This window comes from Sprattus sprattus (genome assembly GCF_963457725.1).
Source record: "Sprattus sprattus genome assembly, chromosome: 4".
Classification (NCBI taxonomy): Eukaryota; Metazoa; Chordata; class Actinopteri; order Clupeiformes; family Clupeidae; genus Sprattus; species Sprattus sprattus.
Window position 1 is genome coordinate 30,213,182 of NC_137923.1, and position 11,952 is coordinate 30,225,133.

General features: G+C 41.8%; 1 protein-coding gene across 1 annotated transcript in view; it reads left to right on the forward strand.

The window, feature by feature from the left end:
* Positions 1 to 4,260: 4,260 nt before the first annotated feature.
* pde4bb (phosphodiesterase 4B, cAMP-specific b) overlaps positions 4,261 to 11,952 on the forward strand; it is a gene marked incomplete at both ends in the record, with an annotated part of 37,800 nt that continues 30,108 nt past the window's right edge. Inside the window, 5 exons of the mRNA XM_080836264.1 lie at positions 4,261 to 4,302; positions 6,122 to 6,339; positions 9,906 to 10,100; positions 10,408 to 10,444; positions 10,814 to 10,884. Coding sequence (XP_080692390.1) covers positions 4,261 to 4,302; positions 6,122 to 6,339; positions 9,906 to 10,100; positions 10,408 to 10,444; positions 10,814 to 10,884 — 563 coding nt within the window. The remainder of the gene's footprint in view (positions 4,303 to 6,121; positions 6,340 to 9,905; positions 10,101 to 10,407; positions 10,445 to 10,813; positions 10,885 to 11,952) is intronic.

Genomic DNA, 11,952 nt, shown 5'->3' on the forward strand with positions numbered 1-11,952 from the left:
TATGGCTGGGAGGAGTGAGGGGAGAGAGTTTAGTGTCCTGACAGCTTGGTGAATGAAGCTGTTGCTGAGTCTGGTGGTGCGGCAATGGAGGGTCCTGTATCTTCTTCCAGAGGTCTCACTATGTAAGATCTTAGCTAACTGCTTTTAACATTGATTTTCTGACTCCTGTGTCCCTAATGAATTGATGTTGTGAACTGACTTGGATATCACTCATGCCTTGACATGTTTATAGCCTTTCAGCTAATTTTCCTTCACTGATAACTGATAATTCTGTTTGGTGTCAGAGAGAGAGATAATTAGTGTTAGGGATGCACCGATACCGATACCAGTATCGGGTATCGGGTCGATACTTCTTTAAAATACTCGTACTCGTACTCGTTTTAAATTACCGATACCAAAAAACGATACCCAGTGTTGCGTCTTAACGCGTGTGTTTTCTTCTCCTCTACTGTCTATGCCTGCCAGGTGTGAGAGCGCCGAGTTGCATAGAGGCCAAGAGCGGTATTGCAGACAGATAAGTTGAGGTTGAACTTGCAGTTTAAATCAATTCAATAACAGCTTGGATACGATGTGTGGAGGTGGCTTGCGTAAGCTAACGGTTTCGCTAGAGATTTTAAACTTAACACGTACGACCTCCAGTAAAGGTAAGTGCTATCTTCGGCTATTTTATGTTTTGCAGTTAACTTAGAACTGCTGTTACATAGGCAAAGTGTAGAGGCTAGCCTACTGTCTTTAGCGACGCTGCGCCCAAAACATATTATTGCCATTTGCTACGGTTGATTGACGGGGACGGGAATGTATTTGTTTTCTCTTCTTTTACCCGGACGCATTTAGGTCTTGAAAGGAGGACATGTGAGGGTAAAAGAGGACGTCTGCCTTGTCTTGTGTTTCAGGAATCTTGTTGACTTGCTAGTTTGTCATAAACACCCGCTAGCAAGTAGCCGCTAGCAAGACATCCCGTTAGCGATGTTAGCAAGGTTGTTTTAACACTCTTGGACATTGATGCTAGTATTACGTTTTTTTTTTTTCGTTTTTCCGCCTGATGCTAATATTAAGTGCTCTTGCGTTAACTTATTTGCAATGTTATTGTGATAGCTATGTTGGCTAGGTTGCAAACAACTTCCCTAACACAGTCAAACTTCAGGCAAGTGTCAATTTGGCTGCAAGAACGTAGCCCAGTTCATTGTCAACATTAAACTCTAGTAAGAAATCGCTATACCGTGGTGCTGCCTTAACGGCGATTTGGACTCATTTTAAGATAAATTATGACAGGAGTAAGGCACAGTGTAAGATCTGCACTGTTACAGTGTCGAGGGGCGGAAAGGAAAGTACTTTGTTTGACACAAGCAATTTGATTAAACATCTGAAGACGCACCATAGTGCTAAGCACACAAAGTTCACTCATGCCAGTTGCGCAAGAGACCAAAGCAACCAATCTTTACTGACGTCTTTCAAAAGAAAAAAACGCGCATGCACACAGACAGAGAGAGAGAGAGAAGGGGAGGAAGAGAGTTGATGATCCTTTTGTAACTGAACTGTGCTCATGTTCTTATTCAGGATAGTTCTGTTCATTTTTTGTTAAGCAGACTGTGTTGTTAACTATGCAGCAACTTAAATTGCCATCTGTCTATATTTACATTTTGTTTAATGTGATGATATTGACTCTTTTTTTTTTGTTTAAACCAGAAAGCTCTGTTTATTTTTGGCTTGGGATAGCCTTCTGTTAATGTTGTATTATAGGCTTGACATAACCTGCAGAGGATAAAATAAAATCTTTCATGGAAACCAAATCTTGGAAGTATCGGTATTGGTACTCGGTATCGGCAAGTACACAAATAAAAATACTCGTACTCGTATCGGTTTGTAAAAAAGTGGTATCGGTGCATCCCTAATTAGTGTATGTAGGTTTATCTGCCTGTCATGGATTCATATTTCGTCTTTTAAGATTTTAAGGTATAGCATCACTTATAGTACTTACTTCTACCTGCATGTATCTGTAAATAACACTATTCTTTTGCACTTCTGGTGCACTTCTTTTGCACTGCATTTAAAGAAGTATTCCGGATCAATTGCTATTCGCTAACGATATGCTAGCGGCTAAAACTAACGAAATCTCTTTAAATGTGCTGACTTTGACGTTATGACAAACTAGTTACTCAACAACTGTCCTAACACAGTCAAACATCAAGCAAGTGCAACACAAGACAAAGCAAGACGGCAAATAAGCTAGTTCGGCAGACAGTAGAAAGCCGGGCGGCATCAGGCAATCCTACATTTAGCAGTTATATGCCTATGGACCCTGGTATGGCAATGGCAAGGAGGCGATTCGCCATATTAAAAGTCATTGTAGCGCCCCAATTTTTTTCAAACTGTTATTTTAAGGTAAAACTGCTTATCCTAACCCTATTCCTGAAGTATAATTGTTGCATACTGTTACTTTAATTGGCTTTGTCTGCACTCTGCACGATGACAATAAAGTTGAATCTAATCTAATCTAATCTAATTTAATCAAATCTAATTTTAATTTTAAACAGCTGCCTTGGACAGTGATTTCGTGCTCCTTGGTAAGTGCATGAAAAGCTGTTACATCTAGAACTGGAAGGATGTACCATTATAGCCATGTGGACAATATTTATTTATAGATATTCCTAAGATGTGTATTAGATATAAAATTCAAATCGCCTTGTGCATTTTCTGAGCACTTTAAGCAATAAAAGTCTTGTGTGCAATTTCAGCAATATGTCTAGAATGAAGGGTTAAGGGTGACACCAAGTAATCAAATGAAACCTGAAAAGATGGAAAGCGAGGGTAGAAAGTCAACACACTCATGCCTGGTGAAACACTTCAAGTTTTTATGTGATCTATCCATCCTGTCTGCCATTTTGTGTTTCTAACATATAAGACCTGCCAGCTGTGGGATGCAATGGCCTTTTCTTGACCTCACCAAGCAATCTTCCCCACCACTTTAGCAGTTGACTTTAGCAATATCTTAACCATCAGATCTGTAATTGAAAGAACCAGACCATCAAATTGAAATGAATTGCAAATGTCCCTATGGGAACCAGACGATTAACGTCATACCTAAATTGCACCAAAAGGGATGCACAAAATAATTTACCACTAGCCAGGAAATGAAAATGACAGTACAAAGCTGAGCCCTCGATTCTCATCGCTGTGGCTCTTAAAATTGCATTTTAAATTAATTGCTTTGGAGATCAGGGATCTTTCATTTTCTGTACCTGCCATAGAAAGAGATGAGATGTTTTTTTGTATTGAAAGCAAATTATTCCGGTTCTTAGCATTTTACAGAGATGTTATTGTTGGTTGCTAGTTTTTGTAGCATTCTAAAATTCATTCGTACTATATGGTCTCAAAGCGATCTGGCATTACCTTCAGCTGTCCTGACTTTTTACTATGTAGCTTTGTTCTCTGGATCAGAAATGAGAGCAGCAGAAATGTAAAAACAGCTTATACAACAGCACATTGCATAAGCTCTCTAGTTTTACACAAAAAATCTCAGTTACACTTCAACATGATTTTTTTCTAATATTTGTTAATGAAAATCATCCCTGCAGTGTGACCTACGTCTTTTGGCTTTCTCTAATGCAGCTGTTTCCTGTAGCAGTCAGTGAAATCCTCAGACCATAACCACAGATCTTTGTTACAAAGAGTTTTCTTTTTTTCTTTTCATCAATTTGACTTTTCTGATTGGAGAGAAAATCAATGCCTGACTTTGATCTGGTGCCATTTGCACTGCTTGATGACTCGGCAAAGCGTTTTTGATTTTTTTGGCATCTTGAAGGAATATTGTTTATGAAAATCATGTTATTTAAAATGTAGCATGTTATACGTACATGACCTAACCAGGTGTTTTCCAAAGTAAGTTCAAAACCAGATTAGTATGTATCGTATGTAACTAAACAATGCAATGTAAGATAAGACAAAGACTTTTGTAAGACTGGATGATGTTAATGAATTTGGGCATTACATAACAAAATAGATCTTATACTAAACAAACGCTGACAAAGTGGACCACACTCTGACCTGCCCTGCTGTGATTGAAGTATTACATTTAGTGAGCACGGTGTGCAACATGTAAAGGAGACTGTTAATGTATTCTCCCTCTGTCCATTTAGTGAGCACTGTGTGCAACATGTAAAGGAGACTGGTACTGTACTCTCCCTCTGTCCTTCCCCAGGTGTTCCGTCTCTTTCCAGATCAACTCCAGGAGGACGAGGTACCTTTCTGGACCGCGTCACCATGAAGAAGAGTCACAGTGCACTCGCGGTGTCTCCCAGTGAGGTGAGAGGAGAGGAGAAGAGAACTCCTTGTTCATTTCCATACACTCGTCCAATGTCTGATGTTTGAAGTTGTCCAATCCCCCCAAGACACAGGAAAAAGGGAATGACTGTTGTTACAGTAATGAGCAGCCACACCTCAGTCAGGCCATTGGCAACAGAACTAGGGCAGGAGTGTGGCTGATGAGTCACAGGCACATGACCACAGGAACAGACTGGCCACCCACAGGGGTGGACTGCCGAGAGGGAGCAGGAGAGGGACACAGAGAAGGCAAGCTAGGCAGTCTGTTTACTGTTTACCCTCTCGCAGATGAAGAAGAATCATCGTATTTTTATTTTTGTAGCACTAGAATCTCTTGTTTATCTTGGCGAATTCCAGCGCAGGCTAGGTTTTATTTTTCTTACCTTTGACTCTGGTATGAGATGGTACTTTTTCAGTTGGTAGCTCACTGACATAGAATATTGAAAAGGAGCAGTGAGGGTTGCCATGGAAACCTCACTTGTCCTTGAGAGAGAGCAGTGTCTGACAGCTTCCTATGGTCCAAACGTACTCAAGATGATTCAAGGCTGGCCGGGTTCACTTTGGCGTTTTCTTTTAGTTCATCACGTTGGAGACAGCTTTCAATAATGCAGGCCAAAAGTCTGGCCTACTTCATCCAGTAGGGGAAAAATAAACACCTCCACTTTCTTTATCTATCTCTCTCTCTCTCTCTCTCATTCTCTCTGTCTGATATTCTGTAGATTTTGATCAATGGTTTATGATCTTTGTGTATTTTAGTTCTGCCAGACATGATTACTGTATTGACCGGTCAAACTGAATTGATTTGCAATTATGGTAACACCCCAGCAAAAGCTGTATCAAACTATAAATATGTGGCCATGTGTCACTATTAAAAAGAATAATAAATCAGTAGTGCCGACTGGAGAACATGCCACAGATCTAGTCAAGTCAATGTCATTGGCCATGAATAATTTAAACTTCTCTGGCAGGCCTACACTTTGAAACATGAAAACCAAAGGGGTTATGTTGAACCTCTGCGAAACAAATGACACTGGGGGATAAGATCTCTGACAGTTACAGTGCATTGCAAAAAGTTATCAGAAGCTTTACGTCTGAGTAATTGTACTGTATAACAGCATTGTCATGCATTAAATGTGCATTTTCTAGTGTATTTCCTTGATTTAAAGTAGACTAGACTAGACCTTGGGATAGGGATAGGATATTCCTTCTGTTACTTGTCTCTAGTCTATCCAGTGACCGTAGTCTACTCATCATTTTTTCTCAGTGTATCCTAGTTCCCCTAGCTGCCCAATGTACACCTAGTGGCTGACCACAAACTGGCCTCCTTCTCTCTAGTTAAGCATAGAGCGCCACCTGGTGTTCAAACAAGAAAACAAAAACAATCCACTTTGCCAGTTCTTGACACAGCTGAAGCTGTTGACCAGTGGCACCCCTGTGCACCATTCATTGCCACTGTTCATAGTGAGCTAACAGCCAACCCCTGAGATGTAAAAAGCAATTGACTCACAGCCTTACATTTATACATTTATAACATTTATATTGTGAACTTTCAAGAAAACAAGGCATGATATATCATGCATTGTGAAGTGTCTTCTCCAGTTAATATAAGTGATATCATGCATTGTGAAGTGTTTACTCCAGTTAATAGTGAGCTATAGAAAAAATGCTCTGAAGCAATTATTTTAAAGGAGTTCAGTTAAGCTTTCTTTGGTCCTCCTTATTCTTCTTCTGGTAATCTGGAGGCCATCAGGTCATTTCCCTACAGCTTTCTCACTGACACTGTGCCCTTCACCCTTCACAGGAGAGTAAAGACCTCTTGGGGGTGCACCTCCTCGGCAGCTCTCTGGGAGTGGACCTCCGCAGGGGTCGCAGACGCCACTCAGGCACCCTGCAGCTGCCCCCGTTGTCATGGAGACAGGCTGAGAGGGCCCGCACCCCGGACGAGGACCCCGTGTCCAGGCCCTCCTCTCTGCTCTTTCCCAGCCCTCCACGCATCAACATCACAGTCCCCACCGAGGGGTGAGTCCATGGGCTGTGTTGTGGGTGCCACTCAGATTTGTGAACATAGATCACTTTAGGTGCATTTTTGATGCAATTCTGCTCAGCACATAAACATGCACACACATCAGCCTCACACAAATCTGTTGGCGGTAAGGCAGTCGGAATAAGGGCTTGTCGTGTGTGTCCCAGGTTGTCAGCACATTTCTTTTTATTTTCATAACACGGCTCCCAATACTATACGTCTTCCATGTTATACAGGGAATTGAATTAGGTTTTCCATATGTTTACATTTGGTATTCCAAGCCAGATGGAAAAAGGCTTTTCTCTTTTTATTACAGTTTTGATGTGTGTGTGTGTGTGTGTGAGTGTGTAATGTAATGGCAAAGTTACACTGAGGATATTTTATGGGGTCGTATTTCATCAAGTGTCTTGACAGTCCCAAAGGGACAAAGAGAAAGAGAGAGATAGAGAAAGAGGGATGGAATAGAATCCAATCTTTCTACACCACCCCAGATGTTGTGCAGGGCAGAGGCCGTGACAAATGGACTGTTGATGGTGACACAAGAGTTCTATTGCAGAACGCGCTAGGAATCGAGTGAGAGAGGCATGGGCAGAGTAAGGCGTTGTATGTTCAGTTAGGGAAGTGGACACTTTGGGATGTACGTGAAGAAGGAGCAAACAAGGGGATATAAAGCTGTCGGTGAGGTGATGCTCCTGTTGTTGATCTTCGACTGGTAAAGTGAACATGTCAGCTGAAGAAATCGGACCAAAGCCCATGGAGACAGATACCGCTCCTTGGTCCGAGCGTGAACGAATAGCCACGCAGCATGATCCAAAAGATCTCCAACAAAACCGTGTGGTCCCGAAGGAACAGGCTGAGCGGCAAGCTGTGAAACCATCCAACCCAATAGAGTGTCAATCATCCCCTGGGAAAGTCTCACCCAAAAGTTCACCCAGTCATTTCCGCAAGCTGGTAGTGAACAAGACTCTTCGTCAACGCCGGCGCTTCACTGTCGCCCAAAGCTGGTAAGGCTGAGAACGTGTATGTATGTGGGGGAACTGCAGTGAGTATAGTTTGAGTGTCTTAGTAGTTCTCTGGTAGTGTCAAAGCTCGGCTACTTTTCTCTTCGTATGGTGCTGTGGCTGCCCTATGACATATAACCTACGACTGTTTTTTTTTTTTTTAATGATTCAAACACAAAAATGGCTTATATTATGATGGTACTCTGGCTTTGCGTGTTTAATACTCAGATGTACAGAGTATGATTGCGTGACGGTTCTAATTTCAGCAAAGTTTTGAGAAAAGTAGAATGAGTTTGTAAGTCTCAACTTGTTTTGAACCTAGATTCAACATTATATGAGACTTCAAGAAGAGGTATCAGAATATATAAGTAACAGTGGTCATGTAGTATAGCAGTTGTAGATGCTGAAACCTGAGATTACTCACCACATTTGATATAATAGAATATATCAACATTAGACTGATCATCTGTTTCCCAGTGATTGGGCCACCGTTTGGTCTAGTTGCCTTTGCTCATCCTACCCTTTGGCTTACATCTGTTTGATGTAACACTGAAACTTCCCAATTCCATGTTCCCCTTCCTTTTTCTTTTTAAATTCCTGCCAGTCTGAACTCTCCAACTCTCTGAATAAACCACAAAAGGTGTAGTGCTGTTCTTGCCTCAGCAGCGACTACGAGGACCTTCTCTCTTTTGATGTTTCAGCTCCTATTCATTTCCTGCAGAGTGTGTTCATGTCTCAACTTTGTACTCTTAATCACCACTGCGTCAAGATTTGTATAAAAGAGCATTGTGATGTAAGGGGCGTTAGACATGCGCAACGGAGATGCAATAAGAGACTGACAGAGAGAGAGAGAGAGAGAGAGAGAGAGAGAGAGAGAGAGAGAGAGAGAGAGAGAGCGGTGGAGTGGAATCCATTTTCCTTTAATCCACCCCAGAGCTGTTGGCTCTCCCTCTCTCCCCCTGTCCCACTCGTCCCCTGAGCCGTGTGCTCTCTGCAGTGGCATGGAGGAGGTGGCTGCTGCAGGGCTGACATGTTCAGGCTCTCCCCCTGCCCCTGCCCCAGGGCCCAGCCCCACTTTGACTTCAGTGAGGAGGTGATAAGGGGAGGTCCTGCTCCTGCCCTCAGGTGAGCTGACCTCCTCCTCTCTCTTTCTTTCTGTTTCTCTCTCTTTCTTTCTGTTTCTCTCGTTCTCTCTTTCTTTCTGTTTCTCTCTCTCTCTTTATTTCTGTTTCTCTCTCTTTCTTTTGTTGTTTCTCTCTCTCTCCTACCTTCTGTTTGTCTCTCTCTTTTTCTTTTTCTTTCTCTTTCTTTCTTTCTTTCGTTCTTTTTTTCTCTCTCTCTCTCTCTCTCTCTCTCTCTCTCTCTTCCTCTGTTCTACCTTAGGGTTTTTTAAGTAGGGAAATGGATGAAAACACCAAACTGTTTCCATATTTGAATCTATTTTTGTTTCATAATCATACAGAATTTCAGAATCAGGCAATGATTGGAGCAGGTGTTTTCCCCTGAGGTTTGTCTAGCTAGTGACAGTGTGTTTTAGTCTGAGTTCTCCTGTACGCTGACTTGTTGAGTATGGCATCAGTGAAGCCAGCATGCGAGGTTCAGCATCTCAGGCTGCACAAATAGGAGGTGGCGTGTGGCCATTTTCATCGTGTAAGCGTAATGTGCTTGGGAGTGCCTGTTTTTGGTCAGAGTGCCAGCATTTTTCTGCCCCACATTCAGAGGCTGCATACTTAGGTGTTGGGCTATTGCTGTTAGTTCCATATAATTCTGCGTGGATAATCCATCCTGCCCAGATTAGTGGGGAAAGTGCCATAGAAAATTTCATTTGGCTGTAATGCCATAACCATGTTGGAATGTCTTAATCCACCTAGCAAATGACATGGGATTAAAATCATATGAGTGCAATGGAGGTGTGTGTAGTGTGAATCTGGCTGGATGTGTGCAGTAGGAACCAAAGTCATATTTCACTGTGAAGACTGTGATTGGTTTGAACATAGTGTGATGAAGACTTTGGTGTGGATACAGAGTGTTGCTACTGGTTATCCAGCAGGTGATTCATTCTAACACAGTGACTATTTAGACCTCTGAACTTTATATTTGGACCAATGACAACTGGCAAAGACAGGTCATTGGTGAAACGTATACATCTTTGGGTCAATTTTGGGTAATTGCTGTGCCTTCATACACATACAGATTCTGGAAATATTTGTACACACACATTCTTGAATGTATTAAAAAGCACGGCAGTTTTTACACTATTCACCCAACATACATATAATCACCCTTACGTCAGTGCCTAGTTGTTGGGCATTTAATGCCATAGTTGTATTATCCTTTCCAATCTGAGCTAAAATAACCAAAGCATTGTTTTGCACTGCACTGTAATTCCATATTGGTAGCAACTCATCATATTTCTGGAGATTTAGTGTCAGTACTGCTGCCGATACATGCTCATTCATCCATGTTCATTTGTGGACTTGCTGCGGCTGCAGTGCATGTTCACCGGGATACATGGCTCCATAGCATCAGGAGAACTTCAGTCCTGCACGTTTGTGTTGCAGCTTTGATGTTGAGAATGGGGCATCAGGCAGTGGCAGCCCTCTGGACCTCCAGGTGTCCCCCAGCTCTGGCCTGGTGCTGCATCCAAACATGGCCGGCCACGGCCAGCGCCGCGAGTCCTTCCTATACCGCTCCGACAGCGACTACGACCTCTCACCCAAGTCCATGTCCCGTAACTCCTCCATCGTGGGCGAGCTGTGAGTGACACACACATAAACACACACACACACACATGCACACATCAAACCTCACAGTCTGTTTAACAGTTAATCACTCAATGTGTCAGATTTCTTGTTTATTGTTCAAATTGAATTCATTTTGAATAATCAGTATTTGAACCATTAAGGTTTATACATAATGCATATATTCTAACACAATTAACATTTGCTTTGTAGTATTTTGAGATTAGATTTGGTTTGGAAATAACGGTATTTGTAGTACTTCTCTCGACAGTATCATTTAACATTAATTTATTTTTTTTACATTTTTTTTTCTATTTTCCAGCCATGGAGAGGACCTGATTGTCACACCATTTGCTCAGGTATGTGAGTCATTTTTAACATCATGCTGAAGAATTAGACTAGTGAACTAGTGAATTAGAAACGCACAACCTGAGATGTCATTTTTTGACGAGTGAACTAGTGAATTAGAAACGCACAACCTGAGATGTCATGTTTGACGTGTGAACTAGTGAATTAGAAACGCACAACCTGAGAAGCCATGTTTTACTAGTGAATTAGAAACGCACAACCTGAGATGCCTTGTTTGACTAGTGAATTAAAAACACACAACCTGAGATGCCATGTTTGACTAGTGAATTAAAAACACACAACCTGAGATGCCATGTTTGACTAGTGAATTAGAAACACACAACCTGGGATGCCATGTTTGTTTTTGTACTCCGCTGTAGGTTCTCGCCAGTCTTCGCACTGTAAGGAACAATGTCACCGTCTTGACGAATGTCCAGTGTCCATTAAATAAGTAAGCACACTAAATGTTTTACCAAACTGGACTTTTTCTGCTTGAAAGTTCACTATAGTTGCAGACTGTTAGCAAGTTGTGGTGTGTCTGGGAATGTGATAATGTCATGTTTTATGTGTTCACCACTAGAGGGCACAAGTACTTCAGTGTTGAAGCACACTGGATGTTTCAACTTAGAGGGCGCTGGGGGAACCAGTTGGGACATAGACATATATACATATACACATACGTATACAGCCGCGGAAAAAATTAAGAGACCACTTCAAAATTATCAGTTTCTCTGGTTTTAATATTTATTGGTATGTGTTAAAGTAAAATGTACATTTTAGTTTTATTCTATAACCTACTGGCAACATTCCTACCAAATTTCAAATAAAAATATTGTCATTTAGATCATTTATTTGCAGAAAAATGACAATTGGTCAAAATAGCAAAAATGATGCAGTGTCTTCAGATCTCGAATAATGCAAAGAAAACAAGCTCATATTCATTTTTAAACTACACAATACTAATGCTTACACTTAGGAAGAGTTCAGAAATCAATATTTGGTGGAATAACCTTGATTTAAAATCACAACTTTCATGTGTCTTGGCATGCTCTCCACCAGTCTTTCACATTGCCGTTGGGTGACTTTATGCTACTCCTGGCGCAAGAATTCAAGCAGCTGGGCTTCTTTTCATGGCTTGTGACCATCCATCTTCCTCTTGATCACATTTCAGAGGTTTTTTTATGGGATTCAGGTCTCGAAATTGGGCTGGCCATGACAGGGTCCTGACCTGGTGATACTCCATCCACACCTTTACCGGCCTGGCTGTGTGGCATGGAGCATTGCCCTGCTGGAAAAAACACTTCTCAGAGTTGGGGAACATTGTCAGAGCAAAAGGAAGCAAGTTTTTCTTCCGGGACAACGTTGTACTTTGCCTGGCTGAGGTTTGTAAAAGACCATAAGGATTGAAAAAAGCGGACTGGAGGGTCTTCTAGTTCGTCTTCTCTGATGAGTCCAATTTTCAGCTTTGCCCAACACATGGTCATCTGATGGTTAGACGGAGACCTGGAGAGGCCTACCA